Source organism: Peromyscus maniculatus, chromosome X (genome assembly GCF_049852395.1).
Source record: "Peromyscus maniculatus bairdii isolate BWxNUB_F1_BW_parent chromosome X, HU_Pman_BW_mat_3.1, whole genome shotgun sequence".
In the NCBI taxonomy this organism is placed as follows: Eukaryota; Metazoa; Chordata; class Mammalia; order Rodentia; family Cricetidae; genus Peromyscus; species Peromyscus maniculatus.
Window position 1 is genome coordinate 80,070,970 of NC_134875.1, and position 20,735 is coordinate 80,091,704.

General features: G+C 47.7%; 1 protein-coding gene across 1 annotated transcript; it reads right to left on the minus strand.

The window, feature by feature from the left end:
* Positions 1-8,284: 8,284 nt before the first annotated feature.
* Fgf16 (fibroblast growth factor 16) lies at positions 8,285-19,661 on the minus strand. Its single transcript, XM_006992599.4, has 3 exons — positions 18,593-19,661; positions 10,655-10,758; positions 8,285-9,284 (listed from the first exon to the last, which is right to left on the minus strand). The coding sequence occupies exons 1-3, from the start codon at positions 18,864-18,866 to the stop codon at positions 9,039-9,041; spliced, it is 624 nt and encodes a 207-aa protein (XP_006992661.1). The 5' UTR covers positions 18,867-19,661; the 3' UTR covers positions 8,285-9,038.
* Between the last annotated feature and the right edge of the window lie 1,074 nt (positions 19,662-20,735).

A 20,735-nucleotide genomic window follows, 5' to 3' on the forward strand; every position in this document is an offset into this window, starting at 1 on the left:
AGTCCCAGCATTCGGGAGGCAGAGCCAGGCAGATCTCTGTGAGAAAAAAAAAAAAAAAAGAATGATGAGAATCAAGTGGCGGTTAGGATGTAGAGATGTTAGAGGCCAGCTCGGTGTGCTGGCATAAACCTGTAATCCCAGCGTTTAGGAGGTTCAGGCATGAGAACTGTGAGTTCAAGGCCAGCCTGGGCTATATATTGAGACCTTGTTTCAAAAAAAAAAAATCTAAGAGGTGAAAGAAAATAAAAGAAAGAACTGGAAGTCTCATGTATTACTGGTATAAATACAAAATGGAGTAGCCTTTCAAACAAAGCTGTTCCTCTTGGAGTAGACCATTATGAGGTATGTGCCCAAGAGGATGAAACCATTCCCACACATTTGTATATGGATATTTATAGCAGCATTATTCGCCATATGCAAAAAGTAGAAACAACCTAAATGCCTAGCAACTGGTAAAATATGGAATATTCTTAGAAAGGAATACTATTATTCGAGCATAAAAAGGAATGCAGCCGGGTGGTGATGGTACACACCTTTAATCCTAGCACTCAAGAGGCAGAGCCAGGCAGATCTCTGTGAGTTCGAGGCCAGCCTGGCCTACAGAGTGAGTTCTAGGACAGGCACCAAAACTACACAGAGAAACCCTGTCTCGAAAGACAAACAAACAAAAAGATATATGTTACAAAATGAATGTAACTTCAAAACATTGTGCTACAGAGAAGTAGTCAGTGATGAAAGATTGCACATTGTAAAATTCAATTTATATGAAATTTCCAGAGTGAAAAAATCCATAGAGACAGAAAGTAGATTAGGGGTTACCAGGGCTGGCTTGGAAAAGGGGTAATGAGGAGATATTGCTTAATGGTTTCAGAGTTTTTGCTTGGAGTGATGAAAAGGTTTGGAAGTATTGTGGTGTCAGTTGCACAATACTGAAAGTATAATTAATGTCATTGTATGTATATGGTTAAAATGGCAGGTTTTGCTATGTATATTTTATCACAATAAAATGAAACTTTCATTAAAGAAAAAATAAAACCAAAATTAACACACACACACACACACACACACACACACACACACACACTGATTGACAGGAAGCTATCATTGGATGGCTCACATCTTTTGCGAAATGTGAGGGAGGCTCATCCGCAGAGACCGAAGAGTACTTGATGCAGAACAGGCTGGAGCTGAGCTGGAGGCAAATGGAGCTGAACCAATGCTATGTTCACGCCCCGTTCTCATGATAAGAAGCACTTGGGATTTGTTAACCATACAGAACACTGATTCTCAAAGTACTGTCCCAGGGGTCCTGGGGGGTCAGTGAGGCCCTCTCTTTTCCAGTTACGTATCTCTGAAACTAGCTGGAGTTTCCTCTATATTTCAGCCAAAAGACCATATAGCAACAAATTGAATGCAGGGGCAGACGCGAGCGAGCATCTGCTCAATTCTGCCATTGTCATTTTCAGTTAGAAAAAAATGATGGAAGAGAGGGGCTTTGTAAACTTTTGTAATGCTGTGAGTTCTTGTCAAAGTGGGAAGATTTTGCTGAAACCATTTGCAGAATTGAGCCTTGATGGGGGGAAAGGGAACACAATCATGGGTCCCTCGGTTTACACAGCTCACACAACTCAGTTCTCTCTAGAGATTATGTCACACGTGGAACATTCCATCAACTGTCCAAGGAGAAAAGATGCTTCTCTCAAATCATCTCTTATTTCTTACTGTTTTAAAGATTAATTTGTTCTTTGACAATTTCATCCAGACATAATGCATAATTTTGGTTCCTCTCACCTCACACCCTCTCTTCTCTCCCTCCCACCCCTGTCAAATCCCCTTCTTTTCCAACGCTCATGCCTTTTGTTTAGTGGCCCACTGAGTTTAACCTGGGCCATCTACAGCAGTCACCACAATGTTAAAAAATTAATCACTAAAATATCTGTTGTGGTCACGTGGTGGCACACGCCTTTCATCCCAGCACTTGGGAGGCAGAGGCAGGCAGATTTCTGTGAGTTTGAGTCAAGCCTGGTCTACAGAGTGAGTTCTAGGACAGCCAGGGCTACACAGAGAAACTGTGTCTTGAAATGTGGTGTGTGTGTGTGTGTGTGTGTGTGTGTGTGTGTGTGTGTGTGTGTGTTGTGAGCCCAAGGAGGTAGCTGGCTCAGCAGGTTAAAACGATTGCTAAGCAGGCCCAATGACCAGAGTTCCATACCTAGAACTATTGTAAGGAAAACCCCTGATCTTGGTGGTGTGCATTTGTAATTCTAGTACTCCTGTGGTGAGATGGAAAGCAGAGACAGAATTAGCTGGAAGCTAGCTAGCTGGGAGCACAAGATGCAACAGAAACAAGAGAGACGCTGCCTCAAACAAGATGAAAGGAGAGAATGGACCCCTGCAAAGTAGCCCTCTGACACTTGTGTGCCTTCCCCAAAATGAATAAAATTATATAACATAGACACAGACAGATAGACAGACAGACAGACAGACAGACAGACACACACACACACACACACACACACACACACACACACACACACACACACACACACATCCCTCCTGATAAAAGAAACACTATGCTGGGTGGTGGTGGCACACGCCTTTAATCCCAGCACTCGGGAGGCAGAGACAGGCCGATCTCTGTGAGTTCGAGGCCAGCCTGGTCTCCAAAGTGAGTTCCAGGAAAGGCTCCAAAGAGTAGAAAATGTAAAATACTATCACTCTTAATTGAATTGTTGAAAATGTAGTCATTTTATTAAATATTACTTATGTGAATGTGTAATAGGTTTATCATTTTACACAAATTATGAGCATGTACCACTGCTCCAAGTTTTCCAAGTAATTTTTGAGGGTGTAGGGGCTTGTTTCTGAGGACAAAAACCTGACAACTATTGACGGCGAAAAATCATTTTACTTGCAAATTGTACTTTAGATGGCTTCTCCACCTTTTGGCTAGGAGCAAAGTGTGGAAATTTTGACTTAGGAAGTCTTTCTTAGGGGCCCTGGACTCTGTTTTTAGACAACTGTCCTGGGTATTTACTGAGGATGCTTGGTACATGTTGAACCAATGTAAAGGTGTTGGAGTGCTAGGAGTGTTTGGGACTGCCAGATGGAATTCAAACTACAGGAGTCAGGATTGTCGGGCAGAAAATAGCTGGTCCCCTGGAGGTTGTGTGGGTAGCGACAGTGCTTGATGAGCACATTCGCAGAGCTGTGTCGAGCGGTGCTGACAGCCCAAGATGAGAACCGCAAAGTGGGCACTGTAAACTCCAGTTACCCGGAGCTCATCTGAGGCCCTTTAAGTCACCTTGTGCTGTAGACATGCAGCTGGCATTCAGGTTGTCCACTGAGAAGCTCCGGCCTGAGTTACATGGGGGGAGAAGAGTTCAGGCCCCTCTGGGGTGTGGACATATTAGCCTAAGGGGGAAGCTGAGGAAACCTAGAAGATGCAGTTTGAGGAGAGATCTGGAAGGCGTGGTGGGCTTTGGACTGGTGGGACAGGGCGATGGAAGGACACAATGCTTTCCTACAGATCAGCTCCACCTCTCTCTTCTCTGAGTCACTTTCCAGGATCCTCTATGATGCACTGGACTCCTAGTATCTTCCTAGTGGTGGGTGTTGAGCCTAAGCATCAGTGTTTGGGAACTTTTCACAATCCCCTGAATTGATTATTTCTCTCTCGTGTACAACACCAACCTGCACCCTTGGTCTGAGACAGAGTCTTACTGTGTTGGCCAGGCTGATCTTGAACTCCTGGACTAACAGTGATCCTTCTGTCTCAGCTTCCGAGGTAGCATGGAGGTGATTAAGGTTAAGAAGATTTTAAGGGCGAAGCACTAATACCATAGGAAGATGGCTTCTGTCTTGCCCTGTGATGCCCTGTGCCACCTTGGGACTCTGCCTAGAATCCCCGCCAGATGCAGCTGTCTGATCATGAATTCCCTAGCTTTCAGAAGCCTGGGCCAAATGAATGCTTGTTCTTCATAAATTAGTCTCTGGTATACAGTTATTGCAATAGAAAATAGAGCAAGAGGAGCCAGAGAGACAACTCAGCAATTAAGAGCATTGGCTGCTCTTTCCAGAGGACCTGGATTTGAGTCTCACAACCATATGTAACTCCAATTCCAGGGCATCTGGTACCCTCTTCTGACTGCCTTGGGCAGAAGATACATACATACATACATACATACATACATACATGTAGGCAAAACACCGATATGCATAAAATTTAAGAAATAATAATTTTAAAATGAAGAGAAACAAGCAGAACATTCAGGACAGTGGCAGTAGGGGGAATCCCTTTATTGTAAGAAGGGAGTCGAGCAATGCTGCCCCCACTTGTACCTTCTTGTCACATTTGAAGCTTGCTCTCAGAGCACCAGAGACACCTAAGACCCATACCCTTGGGGTAAAGCAAGCAAGCAAGAGCAAGCAAGCGTGCAAACACCTAAAGACTTGTTAGCATTTTCACACAGGATGACAATGCCCACCAGATCTTATGCCAGATACTTTCTGGCTACAGAAACTCTTAGGGTACCCATCTCTAGCTCTTGAAGGATGCCTCAAGGACCAAATATTTATGACTAGACATATTATTTTGGGGAGTTCAGGCCCAGGAGGTCTTCTTTGAACCATTAAAAATCTCATGAACTCCAAATTGGGGACCTCTAATCATCACTGCTTTCCCTAGCAAGGACAGCAATTGGGCAGCACTTCTAAGTCTTATGTATTCTTTGTAGGACCAACATTGGTGTTCAGGAGACTTCTGAGAGCCTGGCAGAATAAATAGGTGGTAAGTTAATACCACATCCTACCATTTATCTAGTATTTACCCTGTGTACACTAAATGACACAATATTCTTGTCAAGTGGTTGCCTAGTCTCTGCTTGAACACTTAGAGTGACAGGGAACCCTTTATCTTTCCCTTGACACACTTGTTTGTCATAGTCCTACTTAGGTACACTTAGAACTTGACATAGCACTCTAGGTTATTCTGTTCTTTCTAGATTATTAAGTTCTTTTGTGCCTAGGATTTGTAGCACATGTATGCATATATACAGAGACATGCATATATGCTACAGGAGGCATCGATGGCTCTGCCCATTTACTCAATTGCTCATTCATTCTTTCAACTAAATAGTGTTTATTCAAGATTTCTCAAGTGCCTGTTTTGCCCCAGGAATGTCCTTAACCATGAGGAAGGGATACAGAGATGACTGAAATGTGGTCTCCTTACGTGGTTTCATCCAAGACCAGGTTGCAGAGCTTACTTTTCTAGAATTCTCTTTAGGTTGGTGCAACATAACCCACTGTCTCAGCACTTTGGGGATATGGTGTCGATCTGTGCTGATTGATGGAGTGGTACCAGCTCATCTGTCTTACCTTCCCATTTCCAGACTTTATCTCTCCTTCGGAAAATGAGAGTAGCAGGGATTACTAGTCTCGATCCACATGCCCCATTGATTTCACCCTGAGGTAATCACCAAGAGCAAGCCCCCCTGCTGTGGCATTCTTCTAGTCTTGTCTCTTCTACTTCTATCCAGAGGGAAGAAGGATTGACTTGGCATTTGGAGTATTTCCCTGTCTCACCGCTATGGCATTTTTCTTGCACACCCTGCTCTGCAATAAGTATGGTGCCTGTGGTCTTTCCAAGCTGGAGCTAGTGGACCCATTTAAGTAACAGTAGCCCTGTTTACAGAGAAATGTCACTCTCTTTTTGGTTACAGCAGATTTCATGTATCTCACAAGATGTCACAAGCTGTGACTGGGTATCAAAAGTTCTAGGTAGCTGAACACTGGTAGATAGCATAGGTAAATTTTAGGTTTTAAAACCAAAATGCAGGGCCAGTGAGAGGGCTCAATGGTAAAGGTACTTGCTGTCTAGCCTGACAACTTTATTTCAATCCCCAGGTCCCACATGGAAGAATTAGAGAACCGACGCCTGCAAACTGTCCTCCGACTTTCACACATGGCACATGCATTTCTACAGGCAGACAGACACAAATACATACATGTACAGGCTAGATAGTGTAATAAAAGTGAAAAAATAAAATCAAGGTGCATCCAGGCATGATGGTATATGCCTATAATCTCAGCATTTGTGAAGTAGAGAAAAGAGGATCAAATGTCCAAAGTCATCTCAGCCATAAATGAAATTCAAGGCAATCCTGGGCTATATAGAGACCTGTCTCAAAAAACAAAGACAAAAACAAAACAAACCCAACAACCCAAACCAATAAAGATCACGGTTATCAAGGTGGAAAACTGGGTGTGGTGTTACACCTCTGTAGTCTTAGCTCTCAAGAGGTTGAAGCAGGAAGATCACTTGATCAAAGGAGCCTGGGGCCGAGCCTGGACAGCATAGCAGAGGCGGGTCTCTCACAAACCAACCAACCAATCATCAAGGTCTGATGCTCATTACGGACATGATAACCCAGGTGAAGTGGTGCACACCAGTCAAGTCAGCACTCAGGAGGCTGATACAGAAGGATTGTGAATTGGAGGCCAGCCCAGGATACATAGTAAGTTTCTGGGCCTGCCTGGGATACATAAGGATACCCTGTCTCAAAAGCACGTAATTTTTTTTAAATGTAGCTGAGTTTTAATCTTGGAGAATTTACAGATAGTGTCTCCTTTCCATAGTCCAACATAAACAATAGCTCTTTGTTTTCCTTAATCCTGTTGGTTCTTCAAAGCAGACATTCTCCTTGTTGGAAAACACCCTAGAAGGCCTAGACCACTGAAATGTCCACTTTGGGGAATCCACCAATCAGTATGCTAGTTAATGATCATACATGCCATGAAATAACTTTTTCTTTTTGTTTGTTTTTCGAGACAGGGTTTCTCTGTGTAGTTTTGGTGCCTGTCCTGGAACTCACTCTGTAGGCCAGGCTGGCCTCAAACTCACAGAGATCTGCCTGGCTCTGTCTCCCGAGTGCTGGGATTAAAGGTGTGTGCCACCACGACATGGCCTGAAATAACTTTTTTTCAGCACTAGGAATTGAACCATGAATGGGAGGTAAGGATTCTTCCACTGAGCTATAGTCCCAGCCCTCAGAATAGCTCTCACCACACAGTCAAATTCGGTATGTATCCCCATAGGTGTGGCTTCTCTATTGGACACCTAAATTTGGGTGAGCTTTTATAGCTCTTTTGGTTTTGGTTTTCTATGGTGCTGGAGACATTGTTGGGGATGGAATTGAGGGCCTGGCACATACTAAGAAGCATTTCACCATTGATCTATATCAATACTACCGGTTTGTTTTGCAAATGAGCTGGTATATAATCAGTCTGACTCACACATTCAATTAATTAGAAAAATAGTCAATGCTTATATGAGGGGCAGGATAAGGAAGAACTATCCTAAATCCTAAACCTTTGCCCACCAGGCCTTCATACTGTTCGTGTGCTCAACAAGATATTTCTCCCTTTGATTCCAATCTCTTCTACCCCTACTTCTGGAAACACCAGTCAAGAGTCCAGGGATTTGAAGACAAGATACCTTAGGACTGACCTGGGAGAGTGCTCTGAGGTATGACTCCTTCTCTGGACTAACACTATCCAACCAATTCACTTATGAACCATTTGGTTGCAAAACCAAAGTCTCTTTAGGGTGTTAGTTCTCAAATTGTATCATGCTGTGCTTAGGAGTTCCCTGGAAAGTTTGATACCATGCAAGGTGTCTGGCCATGCCCCAGATTTCTGCTGATTTCTATCTCTGAGCAGTTGCCAGATGAAGCTGCTGGGCAAGAGACCATGAGCTCTGAGTACTGCTGCTCCAAGGGGATGTGCTGACAGTTTCCCAGAGTCCTCCAGGAGGAGCCCTGGCCAGAGATCCTGGGGGTGGTCACAGCCAGGAGGATAATATCTTCTTAAAGGGAAGTTGATTGGCTCAAAAACTCCTCTCCTTGCTGAGTACTATTTTAAATTGCTTTACCTTCACATCTGAAGTAAAGGTCCACCAATTACATCTTTGCCATTGGGGCTCAGGGCCCTCATTAAGTCCCTAAGGAGGGTTCCTCTATGCCCAATCCTAAATGTTTACAAATGGGAGCTTCATTAAGAGCTGTTGGTTGAGGCCTTCCTTCCTAAAGTTCCAATAAGTCATAGGACCAGAAAAGTGGGCTAGGTCTTGAAGAAAGTCCTTAGATAATTCTGCCACACTGGATGATGGAGTCACCCAGCCCAAGCTGCATGAGCCTGCCATCAGGAATTCTAATGACCTAGAGAGAATAAATCTGGCCAGCCTTTCATTCTACTGAATGCACAAATCAATAGAATTAGACACTGGTTTATAATATAAAGACAATTTTATTGCCAATAAAAGCCTTTAATAACTCATTTTTCCTGTTTCAGTAGGACCTTATTCTTTCTGATGAAAATCCAGTCATAGCATCTCTCATTAAAAATAAAATTATTTTGAAATAAATAAATATATAAAATAAATAGCATATACATTTCATAAATAGTTTGTCCTTATGCACAGTATCCATGCTTACATTTTCATATCATTTCCTTACAACCTACCCCATCCCTCCCACTTCGGTGGCAAGAAAACTGCATGTCAGGACGAATGAGAGAACTGCAGAGCCAGGGCAGGATGGCTTGCAGCAGGGCTGGAGCCCCGAGGAATGGCCAAAGGACACTGTCCCAAAGCTCTGTAGGTAGCATCTGTGGCAGATTCCTTGGTCTTTCATTTGCACCCCATCTCAAAATATCTGGGTAGATTGTGAGGCAAGACAGCCTTGGCCCTTAGTGGGGGCCCCTGTTCTTTGTCCTGCCACCTCATGGGAAAGAACACGAGTAAAGCGAAAAGTATATACAAGACTCCCTCTGGCCCACCCCTCCCCCCATGTCCCTCCCCAAAATAACCCAACCTTGATATACACTTCGAACAAGGGGACAGCTGGGTCAAGTTGAACAGTAAGTGCTTCTCTGTTATCTAATTGATAGGAAGGAAGGATTGAAAAGCTACGAGTATAGTGTTTGCAGAGCCAACCATGGCCACAGAGTACATGGGTCACAGAGGTGGCACTAGAGGTCCATTACCTATAGCGGAAGAGGTCTCTGGACATGGAGGGCAACTTAGAAGGATCTACTGGCCTGGGTAAAAAGTGAGTGAATTTCTGGTGTCGTTTAGTCCTGTATCCCTCCCGGGGTGAGCCGTCTTTATTCAGGGCCACGTAATATTGTCTTTCCGAGTCCGAGTGTTTGTACAAGGTGGAGGCATAGGTGTTGTACCAGTTTTCTTCAAATTGTTCCCGGAAAACACATTCACGTGTGAGTTTCTTCTGTGAGGGTGAGAAAATAAAGCAGAGCCCATTATATGACTATTCGTCCCATCCCAGTTTGCTGGTGGAAAAACCCTGAAATAGCAACAGCACATTGAGATTAGAAAATTTCAGTCCTGTCTCCCTGTGTGACCAAGGGAATCTTTCTGCCAAGCAGCACAAAACCCTCCTGATTGTATCTTCTTCAGCCTCCTTCACGAGCCACACAAAGTGTTTTGAGTGGGATCTTTCCTGAAGGGAAGGGATTTAGAGGAGCCGACCTTGGCTGGCTCTTTAAACCCCAGAATTTCTGTCATGGCCTTCCAATGCCCCTCTGGCACCCACCGAGCTCACTTCCTTCTTAGGGCTAATAATGTTGAATGCATTGAGATTACAGTCACCCACATCAACTGGCAGGCAAAGGCCATGGGTCTATATAAAGCTGCATGGGAGGTGAGTTGTGATCTCCCCTAATGAGCAGCCTGTCAGTTGGAAAGCTCAGAAAAGATCTCCTTGAAAAGCTCCTCCAATCTGGCTACTTGAAGCTGGCAGCTCCTGGGTTTCCTGCTTCTGGCCCTTTTCATACATGATCGGGCCACCATACTGTTTGCTGGGGGGCCGATACCAAGTGCTGGGGACAGGCCTATCTTCTAGGTGTCAGAGAAAAATGTGTTCTGATTTCCTGGGGGTGCAGCCAGCCAGAAAGCATGCTATGTGACTCAAAGGTCCGAGCCAGGATACTGGGATGCCCTGAAAGGGTTAAGGTCAGCAAAGTCACTTACCATGTCCCAGTGCTGGGCTAGCTTCCAGAACACAGAAAATGTATTGCAGCCAGCCCATTCCTAGCTAGGAGTTGGGGCTGTCACCAGTCCCTAAGACCTTCATTCTTCATTTGTTGGTGTTATTTGGCCTTTGGGGTTCAGCTGAAGCAATCTGGAAATCGAGGGTGGGGGGTGGGCTGTGTTGCTAACTTCAGAATTCTTATTGGAAGGCTGGCTCTTTCACTGTGTGTTCTTTTGTGCCTGCTCATCAGCTCCTGCTCTGGGTACTCATTAAAACTAAGATGTGCTCTTTAGAAGTGTTAATGCCGCAAAGCCTGAGCGGCTACTGACAAACCAGCATGGCTTCCTGTTATCACAGCACTAGCAGGCCCTCTGATGAAAAAGGTAAAAGCACAAGGATATCACAGAAATCCTTGTTTGGATGGAGGGCTGAATGAGGGAAGGCATTATGGAGCATAGCCCTGAGCAGCCGGGAAGAAGAAGATGCCGCCAATCCTTTACAGTCATAAAAGGGCTTTCAAGTGCTAGATAAACAATGTTATCCTTTGCCTTAGGCTGTCCAAACACTGGTGGTAATAGCCTCTGATAAATAGAAAAGCTGAAACTTACCGATCCATAGAGCTCTCCTCGCTCATTCATTCCTAGGTACAGGCCAGAGTCCACTCCTCGGATGCTGATCAGCCCCACAGCCAAGCTGATAAATTCCAGAATTCCTGGGACAAAAAGTACACCACCATTCTGTTACCAACATGGAGCTAGGAGAAAGCTGGTTAGGTAACAAGAACTACAGGCAGACCTGGGTATCCATGGAGGATCATCTGATGAACCTGTCCTTCGCAGCAAGAAATGAAAACCCCAGAGAAAGAATTCTATCTCTCCAAGCTCCAGTTTTCCCATGTGTAAAATGGGGAAACAATCCTTTCCTCCACTTAACCCTGTGATTTTCTTTATTTTGTGGTGCTGGGCTTGGAACTTGGGGCATGCTAGGAAAGAGCTCTATCACTGGGCTATACCCCCAGGCCTCTTAGGTATGCTAGGGTGAAGAAACCATGGGAAGGCTTTCTAACAAATGCTCCATAGTTACAGCATCAGTGTAGTGGAATACCACACTTTCAGGAAATGGCCAAGTAGTGTTCCCAGTGCCAAGCCACCCTGCTCCTCCCTGGCACCCACCTGCATTCCCTCGCTGCCCTCTAAGCTGAGTGTACTTTTCGCCCTCTCAGCTCTCATGTCCTTAAAAACTGTGAACTGCCTGTAGTTGACTAACGAATGCCACACAGGCCAGGCACTAAGTTTGTGCACCCTGTTTATGGCAGGAGGGAAGAGCTGGCCTGAAAGCATTCCCAGCTTGGTCAGCCCCAAACTGACCAGCCTGTCAATCTCCTGCCCTCTCTCGAGAATTTAAAGTTGAGCCACGGCTGAGTTGGCAGGTAGTAGTGGACTCCAAACTGATTTGAGATGTTGCAACTTTAAGGGGAAAGGGAAGAAATTAGAAATGTCCTTTTTACTGACAAGGTTAGAGGTGAAGATTTGAAAATGTTTTCATTTATCCCATGAGAAAAAAAATCAATTATGAAGAGGGTAACAGGACACAGAAACTAAATCAACAACTAGATTCTTCTTCCTCCTCTTCCTCCTCCATCTCTTCTTCTGTTTGTTTGGTTTGCTTTTTTGAGACAAAGTTTCTCTGTGTAACAGCCCTGGCTGTCTTAGAACTCACTGGGTAGATCAGGCTGACCTTGAACTCACAGAGATCTGCCTGCCTCTGCCTCCTGAGTGCTGGGATTAAAGGCTTGCGCCGCCACTGCCCTACTGGATTCTTCTTTGATATTCCTGCGCCGCCACTGCCCTACTGGATTCTTCTTTGATATTCCTGCGCCGCCACTGCCCTACTGGATTCTCTGCCCTACTGGATTCTTCTTTGATATTCCTCCCTCTAACGACACTGGCAGCGGAGACCACACACTGAACTCAACTGTCTGAAAGCGTACACTGAGCTCACACGCCTAGCTGTCTTTTCATGGCAAAGCACAATTATTAAAGGTAATATTTTAAATAGTCTACATAGGAGGGAGAACTCATCTCACAAAGATAAGAAAGTTGAGGCTGTCGAGATGGCTGGGAGTGTAGTAAAAGTGTTTACTGCCATGTCCAATGAGTTGAGTTCGTTCCCTGGCACCCACATGATAGAAGGAGAGAACTGACTCCTGCAAGTTGTCCTCTGACCTTGACTGTGGGCTATGGCACATGCATCTCTGTCTGTCTGTCTGTCTGTCTCTCTCCTTCTCCGTCTCTGTCTCTCTCTGTCTCTGTCTCTCTGTCTCTCTCTCTGTCTCTCTCTCTCTCTCTCTCTCACACACACACACACACACACACACACACACACACACACACACACACACAGACCATAGGTAAATAAATACATAAATGTAATAAAGTTTTTTGTTTTTTTTTTTTAATGAGAGAGAAAGTAGCTGGCAATGTAGCCCAGGCTAACCTTCTCCTCTGTCTCCCAAGTGCTAAAGTGAAAACTTAGAAACACTGCATTCTGCAGTCAGATTGAAAACCCCAGTGGGGAGCTTTCTGTGAAGTTCTAGTGCTAGCCTGGCAATGTAGGGAGTCAGTCAATCATGGGAGCTTTGCGGTATGTGTTTGTATGGCTCATTCTGATCTCTTAGAAGGATCTACAGTTCTGCCGCCTGTCTATGGGACCCTGGAGGGTTGGCCTTCTGCTTTCCATATTCAGATCCTCCTAGTCTTACCCTTATTCTGATTGTCAGTAGCTTTTAAACAGTTGTTTATTATTGTTGCTGCTGTGTGTGCTGTGTTTGACACACAGGTGTGGAGGTCAGAGGACAGTTTTGGGGAATCACTTCTCTCTGTCATGAGTTCCAGGGACTGACCTCTAGTCCTCAGACATGGGCAGCAAGTTTTGGACTTCTGAATCATGTGTCTCATCAGGCTCCTGACTCTTAGTAGCTCTCAGAGCACAGTGCAGATGGTTTCGGGAAGAGAATGCCATGTGCCGGAAGGAAGGAAGGAAGGAAGGAAGAAAGGAAGGAAGGAAGGAAGGAAGGGCAGACGTGATGATGGGACCAACCAACCATCGACTTAGTGAACACAAATCTTCAATTGCTCTGAAAGAGGCTCTGCCCTATTCAACATTTGAATAAACAACTCATCAGAGGACACAGGAGCACGGCTTCCCTTCCCCCCAGAGGCCACACAGGTGAGAGGGATGAGATACTCAAGAGCCAAAGAGGTTTCAAAAGGTTGGAAAACCGGCTGGCTTCAACAGAATACGCATGACTATAGGCAAAGAAAGCATTGCACCTTGGTCCCCAAAATGAGCTTCACAAAAGGTTGGTGTTTGGGGTTTTGCTGAAGGAGGGTGAGCATCACATGCACACAGCTAACTTCACCCCTTAGTTCCTGGCCCCTTACCATAGTTGCACTGTTTGAGGGCTTTCCCATCATCTAGCTCCCTCTTTACATCTCTGTATCCTACCTCCATCCACCCTGCACTTCAGAACTGAACTCCGGGCCTTGCACATGCCAGGTAAGTCATCTACCACTATCTACCTAGCCCTGTGGATTTTCTTGAGAGTGTACATACTTTCGTATTTCCGTGCACTTACAATTTTTTTTTTTTCTGTTTTGGTGTTGAAGAGTGAACCCAGTACCCAAGCATGTTGCATGTATTTTAATTATATATAAGTCTGACGGACATGATCCAGTATGGCCCAGTGAAACTTAAACAGCAATGGCTTCTGGGATTCCATTGAGCAGTTAGCTCATTATGATGGTGATTAGCAGGATTATTGAAAAGCTAATGTAGAGGTGACAAGTGGCTCAGCAGGTAAGGACACCTGCTTCCAAACCTGCCCACTTGAATTCAGTTCCAGGACCCCACCGTGGTAGAAAGGGAGAACTTCCTCACAAGGGCGGGCGGGCGGCTGTGGGTGGCAGACATGCCTGGCCCACCCCCTCACTCCTCTCTCTCTCTCTCTCTCTCTCTCTCTCTCTCTCTCTGTCTCTGTCTCTCTCTCTGTCTCTCTGTCTCTCTCTCTCTCTCTCTCTCTCTCTCTCTCTCTCTCTCTCTCTCTCTCTCTCTCTCTCACACACACACACACACACACACACACACACTAATTTTTAAAGTTAAGGTAGGACTGGCAAGGTGGCTCAGTGGATAAAAGCAATGGCTGCCTAGCCTCCAACCTGAGCTTGACCCCTGGGACTCATGACAGAAGGAAAGAACTGACTCCTGAAAGTCGTCCCCTGACCTCCACACATGCGCTGCTGCTTCTCCTTCCTCCCCAACGCACACAAGGAAAAATACAATTTCAAAGAGCTAATGTAAAACAGGTCAGATAAAAATGAAATACTATCTGGGTGTGGAGGCATACATTTGTACTGCTAATACATGTGGGTCTGAGGCAGGAAGATAGGCCAGCCTGTGCTGGAAAACACAAAACCAAAACAAAAGAACAAACGAACACCAGGTAAATTGACATATCCCATAATCTCAGGGATTAGGAGGCTGAAAGGTGAGGGGTCCAAGTTTGAGGCCAGCCTGGGCTACATAGTGAAACACTGTCTTAAATCATTTAAATTTGTTTTTGTTTTTGAGACATGGTCTCACCTAGTTCAGGCTGGCCTGGAAATTGAACACTCTATGCAGCTAAGGATGACCTTGAACTCCTGATCCTCTTACTCCATCTCCTAGGCATTGGGATTACAGATTGTGCACCTTGATGCTTTTTTAAAAATTGAAAATATATTAAAACCTAGTGTAAGATAGAAAACAAAAGTGGGGGCAGGCTGTATTCAGAAAGATCTAGTTACTAACTTTAGAGAAGAGACTGCTCTACCACTCTGCTCATGTCCCAGGATCATGCTGGGGGTCTGTGTCGGTCTGTGTCTCGAGAGGGCTTTGGAAAAACAGAAGCATGCTCGAAGTAGAGTGGCCTATCTGGCAAGGAGATCGTAAGCCATCCTTTGATTCTGTTCTGGGTGCTAAACTCTGAGGGACACCAATCCTTGCTACTAAAGATCTTTGCTTTGCTAAGGCAGGTTACCTCTGAGCCTCCAATCACAGCAGTTGCCCCTTTCTCTAAGTATCCTATGTCTCAGACGACTCTGAGCTCATTAAGTAGCAGAGGGCAGCCTGTGATCTCACTTCCAGAGTCCTGGTGTGAGAACAAATCATGAAACTCAAGAGGTGTGGCCATTTGAGTCACCACAGTTTTTTCTCCAACTCTCTGTGAACCCAGATGCCAAAGGACAGATCATACAGGATGTCGCTTGGGTTGTGGCCAGTAACAGGGGTCTCCAACAGCTGGAATCATCCCTGCCCAGCTGTCTTTGGGCATCATTTGCTTTTGCCAACTTTCCTATTAGTTGGATTCAGACTGTGGGAACCCAGTGGCACATGATGATGGAACAGATATTTCTAAACCTTCTCCTGAATCCCAGCCAGCATGAAAGGGGAGAGAAAACAAGCCATTTTCATATTTTCCCAGCTACAGCTGGACAGGGGTGTTAACAGCAAAGTGTTGAGGCAAAGTATTAAGTAGACAAAGTTTGTCATCAGTTCTTACCCCTTCGAGGCCCAAGGACCTCCATCTCCTCTGCCTCATCTTGACCTGCCCACCTTACGCTCTGGCATTTTCTTGACAGTTTCCAGACTCTTCTCCTCTTACACCTCTCTCCCCAGGGCCTCAATCAAAACGGATCTGTCCTGGGCCCCACTGTTTCAGGACCTAGCTAGATGACTGGCTAATGTGTCATTTAATCTGGTTCCCTCAGCCATCCTGTCAGACCCATCGGGGCCAAGACAGTGCTGCCCTGGCCCCTTGCCAACTACCAACCAGCTCACTCAAAACCCAAAGCAGCTGCAGCAGCTTGCTCCGTCCCACCTGGCAGTGGCCTCTCCTCCAGTCTGGCTCCCAAGCCCTGCTCTGTCAGTCCACAGGTGCCCCTCAGGAATGTCAGGCTCCCTGTGAACCCCATGTAAATGCCACCAGCCAGGCGGGGACTGAAACACTCCTGGCTACCGACTGCAGATGGAGAGCAGGGAGCATGTGCCGTGCCAACAGGTTATTATTTGGAGTCGGGGCTGCACTTGGGCTCAGCCTGACTTGTTTAGAACACATGGATTCCAGGGTAATCCTTGGGGGCCCTGCTCTCCAATTACAACAAATAGCTATTTACTTTACATGGTCTTCGGAGACTCCCTCCTCCCCCCAAGCAGAAATCTATAATATTTTATATCTTAAGTCTGGCCTACTTTACCCTGCTGGAATGTTGACTGCTAAAGCACTTATGGAATGTTAAAGTTTCAATTTATTGAATACTCTGGCTGATTAACTCAAATGTGGAGGGCGGAGAGTGTGAGCAAACTCAAACACCACCTCGTCCTGTGCCAAAAGCTAAACTGAATAAGAGTGTGTTTGAAAGTTGGCAGGGGAGGCTACGAAGAGACAGCTTTGACCAGTTATCATTTCCTTTACAGGAAATACACGGAACTGCCAAGAGATCAGGGAAGGAGGAAAGGTGGTGTGGAGGTGGTCTCAGGAAGCTTGTTTTTTTCCGAAAAGGCCAACCCCAAACTGAAGCCGCCAGTTAAGCAGCAGTGCAAACATCCCTTTCTCGGCCAGCTTTACTTCCTTTGGTTTCTCCTTAAACTTAACACCCTTAGCAGGTCTGCGAGATGAAAAGAAATCAAGATGTGTCTTTAGGGAGGCAATTAAAGACCACTTATCCCAAGAGCCTATTACTAATTCATGTTGACCTTGTGGATTACTGCGCTCAGCTCAGGCACACAGTCAGACCAACACTTAGAGCAGCTGGGAGCAGTGGCTCCATTTCACCGATCTCCCCCCCCCCCCCCGCCCCCATTTCACCATCATTTCATGACTTTGCTTTTATACATATAAATACCTACACATAGATGCGCTTCTTTTTTTCTATATGAACCAGTCCAATATCTTTAGGCCATTTCTGAGAGGCTCTGAGTTCAGGGTGGGAGTCCCACTCCTTACGAAGAAGAACAAAAGGGGACTGCACAATCTCAAACGATGGAAGGGAAAGAAGCCAAGTGAACACTCCCTCTCCTCCCACCCCACCTCATCACCCTTTTGAGGACCTGCTGCAAGTTTATACAGACACCTGCACCCTCCATTACCCCTCCCAACCTACTGTACTCCAGCTCTGTTTGAGTGCATTTTTCCAAGATGACATAGACCTCATTAGGGTTCCTGCCTGCTCCCAGCAAGGAAGACCAACCCTGGTCCTAGTTGTTTGCTAGGCTTGGCCTTAAGCTGGCCCTTGTCTCCCCCCTCCCCCCGCCGCCTCCCCCCCCCCCCCCCCGTCTCCATTTTCTTTTCTCTTCTTCTCTCTCTCTTTTTTCTTCTTTTTTAAAAAACTGAGTACTCCAGATGCAGCTCTAGAAAAGCATGTAGAATGGGAAGATGGGAAGGATGGGGGAAATGAAGCATGGCTTGCTTGAGGGTAGGCGGAGAAAATGCCCTTCTTGCATTACAAGGACTTTGGGAGGAAGCAGAGGACATTGAGAGATGGGGGAGGAGAAAGGGTAACTGTCACAGCACCTGTTTGATGGCTTAATAGACGATAGGAAATTGAAAATAAAAACGGCAAATTATTGAGGAGGGAATACATTTGCTTAAAAACCTAAAGATTTCTGTCGCAGATCGAGGTTTATATTAATCGTGTAATTAGTTCTGTATGTAGGCAGGCAGCTGGGTGCTCTGACAATCTGTATAGTTCAGGGCAGGCAGAGGCAATCCTGCCTGGAGATTAGACATTCCCTGTCCTGGGCCCAAGGGACACCTGTTTCTGGGGCTGACAGTGGGCTCAGGACAGTTTCCTCACGTGGGCAAGGAGTTCGTTCTGAGCAAAAGATGCCCAAGACTTGTGTCCTTATGCGATGGGTACGCGAGTTTTTCCTAGATTTTCAGGTACCCGGCTCATGCCGTGCTGCCTGCATTGGCTCCTACCCTGGGCAGAGCCACTCTGAGGATGGCTAGTACCGTGGCTGCCGGGTCCCTGCCAGATAAAAGTGATCCGGGTGCGGGCCACCGGCCACCACGCCCATGGCCCGTGAAGGTTCCTGCTCTGAGCGAACAGCTGCTACGGGCCTGCCACCCTCGAGGCTCTGCCAGCCTCAGTCCCCTTGCCTCCTAGGCGAGGACCCCCGCTCCTCTCCCGGCTCCACCTGCTTCCATCCGAGGCTGGACGTTGGGCTCTCACGAGGAGCCCCTAGGTCCCGGAGGAGGGAGGGTGGAGCGGGTGGAAGAGGCCGCACCGCAAGGCGCCTCCGCCCCCTCCGGGGAGCGTCGCGGGGCGCGGGGGGCCCCCCGGGTCGCCGAGAGCCTTAGGGCCCTGCCACCGCGTCCCGCCCCGACGGGCCCGGACGGCACCCGACCCGGGGAGACTCGGTGGGCCCCTGCGCGACAGCACCGCGCCGTCGGCTCCCCAGTACGCGGTCCACCCGCCTCCCTCTCCTCCCGACCGGGTCCTCACCGAAGCGGCTGTGGTCGTGGCGGGTGCCGTGCACCGTGCCGTTGGGGAAGATCTCCAGGTGGAAGCCTGTGCGGCAGTAGAGCTGGCGGCGCCGCAGGATACCCTTCAGGTGGGCGAAGTCTGTGGGCGAGCCGCGCTGCAGCTTCCCCTCGATCTGGCCCAGGCGCTCGTTCAGGAAACCCGGGGAGTCAGCTAAGGGCACGTTCCCCAGAGACGAGGAGAAGCCGTGCAGGTCCCAGTCCAAGGAGGCAAAAACGCCCCCCACCTCCGCCATGGCGGGGCTGGCGGCGGCGCGGGTCGAGCCGGGGCCGCGGGGCGCGAACTGCCTCTCCCCGCGGCGGGCGCAGGCTGGTCGGCGGCGCTCGCTCGCTCGCTCGCTGCTAGGCTCCGTGCTCTGCCCAGCTGCAGCACACGTCTGTTCGCGTCCAAGGAACTTCTTAGCGGCGGGGAGTGTGGGGCAGCGCGCTCCTGACCTTGCTCTCAGTTAAAGTGCGGCTTCCCCTCCGCATCCATCTCTCCTGGCCTCTCATAGCTGGCTTCGTGGAGCTATCAGATGCAAACGGCACTTTATATACGTACCCACTCCCCTTCCATTGACATATTGGATATTTAAATACAAGCCACACCTCACTGGCATCCCCTCAGAGATTGGTGTGTGGGTTCTTTCCTTTTTTCCCCCCTTCTCGTATCCATTTGGCTCTTTTTGGGAGAGGGGGGTGGAGGGGGGAGCGAGCGAGCTTCACTCCCTCTTTTATTATGAAAAAAAAATGGCAGGAAAAAGCTACACATTGCAGTGAGGCATAACTGCTTTTGGCAGGTTTTCTTAAACTGCTGATGAAATAACGGAGCCCAGTACGTGGAGGCCATCGGCGCCCACGGCCACGCAGACCGGTTCCGTAGGGGTCTGCCAGTTGGTCTGCTGCAAGGGCCATCCCCACCTCCCATGCATCCTCTGGTTGCTCCCCTCGGGGAAAGTGCCTGAGACCGGGGCTCGGGGAGGGCGTCCTCGAGCCGCTGAGCCCCTCTTCTCTGGCCCATAAGAGGCTGCGGAAGGGGTGTCTGGCCCGGGACAGGGGCGCTCTGGTTCCTTTGTTCCGCTGTTCCCTAGTCCCACTCCCCACCTGTAGGTCCACAGGGGCTGAGGAAGCAAAAAAGATCCTGAAGCCGAATGCAGTTGCAACAGTAAGGACTAAGAGGTGGTTAAGGTCCCTGCTGACACCAAAGCTGGGAGGGGTGGGGGGGGGGGAGGCTTAAGGGGTTTGGGGAGGAGCGGGAAACCCCAGAGGGGAAAGAAGACTTTTAAAAAGAGATGCTGTGGTTTAGGCATGGGGGGGGGGGTGAGAAATAGAAAGCGATCTTTTTGAAAAATGATCTCCATGGCTTTCTGGGCACACTTTTACAAGGCTCAAGAGAGCAAGCTTGATGAGAGGCCATTGGAAGCCTGGTGGGGGCTTCCCCCCACCTCTTTTCTTGTTGGAAACAGGTGTTTCCTCGCTCTGTCCTGTGCCCTGTTCCAAAATACTCTATCAGGAAGAGCGGCAGTCGGGGTGGGAACTGGCGGTAGCCAGGACGACAGGCTGGGTGGAGAGGACCTGGCGAGCAGGTGCCTGTCTGCCGCGAGCCCCTGCTCCTCTGCCCCTCACCTGAACCCCACGGTCCCTCTGGGGCTCTAGCGCTCGGCCTCCTTCTTGCCTATTAAATGGCGTTGTTGTTTGCAGTTTTCACACGCAGCAGGCGCTGGCCGCCTTCCCAGGTTCCGGTAGTGACTGAACCCCCAATCCTACCCTTCCGCGCCTTTGCTGCGCCTCCTGCTGGAGACCCCGCTGAGCTGCAAGTTCAAATTCAGGGTTACCATAAAATGAGTAAACAAGATTGCCCACAACTCAGGGCAATTCAAAGCCCTACTCTTAAGCTCCCGTGTGCGCCCTGTGCTACCTTCCTGTAGCAATTTTTAGTTTGGAAGAACATCGTGGCTTGGCCCTGCTGTGCCTCTTTAGCTCAGAGGGAACCTCCAGGGCCAAGCACAATGCCTGACACAAGTAGGCACTCAAAAGTAATATTATGCTCTCAGTAACAGAGAACAGAGATGCAAGTGATCAACCAGATGTAGTGCAAAAGGTGGAGTCCAGAGGCTGGAGAGATG